The sequence below is a fragment of the Cynoglossus semilaevis genome, chromosome 11 (assembly GCF_000523025.1).
Source record: "Cynoglossus semilaevis isolate Cse_v1.0 chromosome 11, Cse_v1.0, whole genome shotgun sequence".
Lineage (NCBI taxonomy): Eukaryota > Metazoa > Chordata > Actinopteri > Pleuronectiformes > Cynoglossidae > Cynoglossus > Cynoglossus semilaevis.
In genome coordinates this window covers 218,239-220,431 of record NC_024317.1, presented here as the reverse complement: position 1 = coordinate 220,431, position 2,193 = coordinate 218,239, and the positions used below count along the sequence as shown (strand labels likewise).

Here is a 2,193-nt window from a genome sequence, read left to right as displayed (position 1 = left end):
ATATAAATATAAATATAAATATAAATATAAAGCTCTGAATGGAGAAAAGCCAACGTCAGAACAATCCAGTAAAACTTTCTAGTTACTGTAGTGAAAAAACCTTTTATTTAACATCGAAATGATTCAAAAATAACCTTTGACCCTTTTCAAATCCAGCACTTCAGTTTTGGTCCTTCATGGGAGCCCCCCCCCCCCCCCCCCCCCCCTTCTCCCCACATTAAAAAAAAAACAAAACAACCCGCCCCTGCCGTTGTCCCCGAGCCTTTTTATCTCACCAATCAAAACCCAGTTCTGGTACAGAGCCTTGTCACAATCAGCTCCGAGTTCCAAAAAAGCTTCATCTTCAACAAATCATGTGCAAAGTTTGGCAAATGGCCACGGAGTTCTGTTTCCTCGGTACACCTGACACACACCTGAGGACTCAGGCTGCTGCTGATGTCCCCGTCTGTTCAACAGTACTGTACCTTGTTGACAGTAGTGCAATAACACCTGGACACGACTGTTGTGCATCATCCTGCTGTAAATATACAGTCAGTCCTACAGTCAGTCCTACAGTCAGTGGGACCTACAGTGGGACCTACAGTCAGTCCTACAGTCAGTCCTACAGTCAGTGGGACCTACAGTGGGACCTACAGTCAGTCCTACAGTCAGTCCTACAGTCAGTGGGACCTACAGTCAGTCCTACAGTCAGTCCTACAGTCAGTGGGACCTACAGTGGGACCTACAGTCAGCCCTACAGTCAGACCTGTGTATTTGTCAAACTCTTTACACTTAAGATTCCTTTCATGGATGAAGTACCGGGTCACATTGTACTGTAGTAATATGCCATGTTCAAAGTGATGAGTTACAGCTTTTGTGTACTTAAAGATTATATATAAATACATATACACATATATGTATATGTATTTATGTATGTATGTATGTATGTATGTGTATGTGTGTATGTGTGTGTGTGTGTGTGTGTGTGTGTAAAAAAACAAATACACGTCTCTGCTGTATTGTACCATGTACCATTAGTACTATGTTGCCAGTCAGTGATAACATGTTGTATTTGTGTGTGTGTGAATATTTCACCTCAGGAGTGTATTTTTTTCTAATATACCGATTTATTTTTTCGAGGTTGCATATATATGGTAAAGTATATTTTCTGTTTTGTATTGTGTTTTTAAATGTGATGCAAAACTGCTTTGCATGATCCGGTGACCGGTGATGGTTTTTTCTCCGTGCAGATTAAAGTTATTAAACGTGTGGTTCCGTCATGAGTGTGATTCTGCTGACGTCAGTGCGTCGTCATCTTCGTGTCGGCAGAGAAGCAGGTTTACAACGGCATCACATCTGTTTGATTGGTTTCACGTATTAATTACAGACTTCATTCTGTTGATTAATCAGCTGATTTAGATTTGGACAGATTTATCTGTTTGCCGAGATTTAGACCGAATGTCTGTTAGTGGAGGTGACTATATGATCTTCGCCAGCAGATGGCACCAAATACGTGCGAAAACACACAGTGCACATGAACTATAAACGTAGTCTGAATCTGACGGTTTCTACTTTGATACAAAAAAGATGGAAAACCTGAGGAGTGGGTTTTCTGTCTCTGGGTTTGCTGGTTTGATTCCAGACATAGCAGGTTATGTACGCCAGGCCTCATTTACGAGTTATTCTTTCTTATGTGCATGTACAGTAAGTACAGTGTACTGTGTACTACAGTACTTCATTCCTGGTCCACTGGAGAATCAGTAAGAGGAGATTCCCATCATCATTTTAGGGCTGCAGCAAACCAGTCACACTCAGGGAGAAATCCTCGGGGTTTTAGGATCACAAGATCAATTTGAACCGTTTTATATTTGGACGGTGGAATTTCAAGCATCTCTGCAGCACTGATGTCAAAGGTTATTTTCCAATCACTGCACTCTGATTTGGAACAGCTCACTCCCCGGGGCGTAGATTCCACTTCCATTTACTCTTCATTGTGTGATGACTTTGTCGGAGTGGCCCGCGCTGATGAAGATGGAGATAAAAAGTTTCAGCCTTCAGAGCCCAGGTCTGCTGGGATCCTCTGTATAAACACTGAGACATGTTTGTTTGTGACAGTACAACTCTCACGAGCGTCCCTTTATTTTCTTAGTTCAGCACAACGACGTGGTGCGTGGGGAGTTAGGCTGAGGGTCAGCCATGTTGAAGTGAAGCAGT

At 42.4% G+C, this 2,193-nt stretch overlaps 1 protein-coding gene across 1 annotated transcript in view; it reads left to right on the top strand.

Moving 5' to 3' along the window:
• The window catches only part of LOC103385632 (synapsin-2), a 25,081-nt gene extending 24,675 nt beyond the window's left edge, over positions 1-406 (top strand). The window contains exon 15 of the mRNA XM_025060031.1: positions 290-406. Coding sequence (XP_024915799.1) covers positions 290-406 — 117 coding nt within the window. The remainder of the gene's footprint in view (positions 1-289) is intronic.
• The last annotated feature ends 1,787 nt before the right edge of the window (positions 407-2,193 follow it).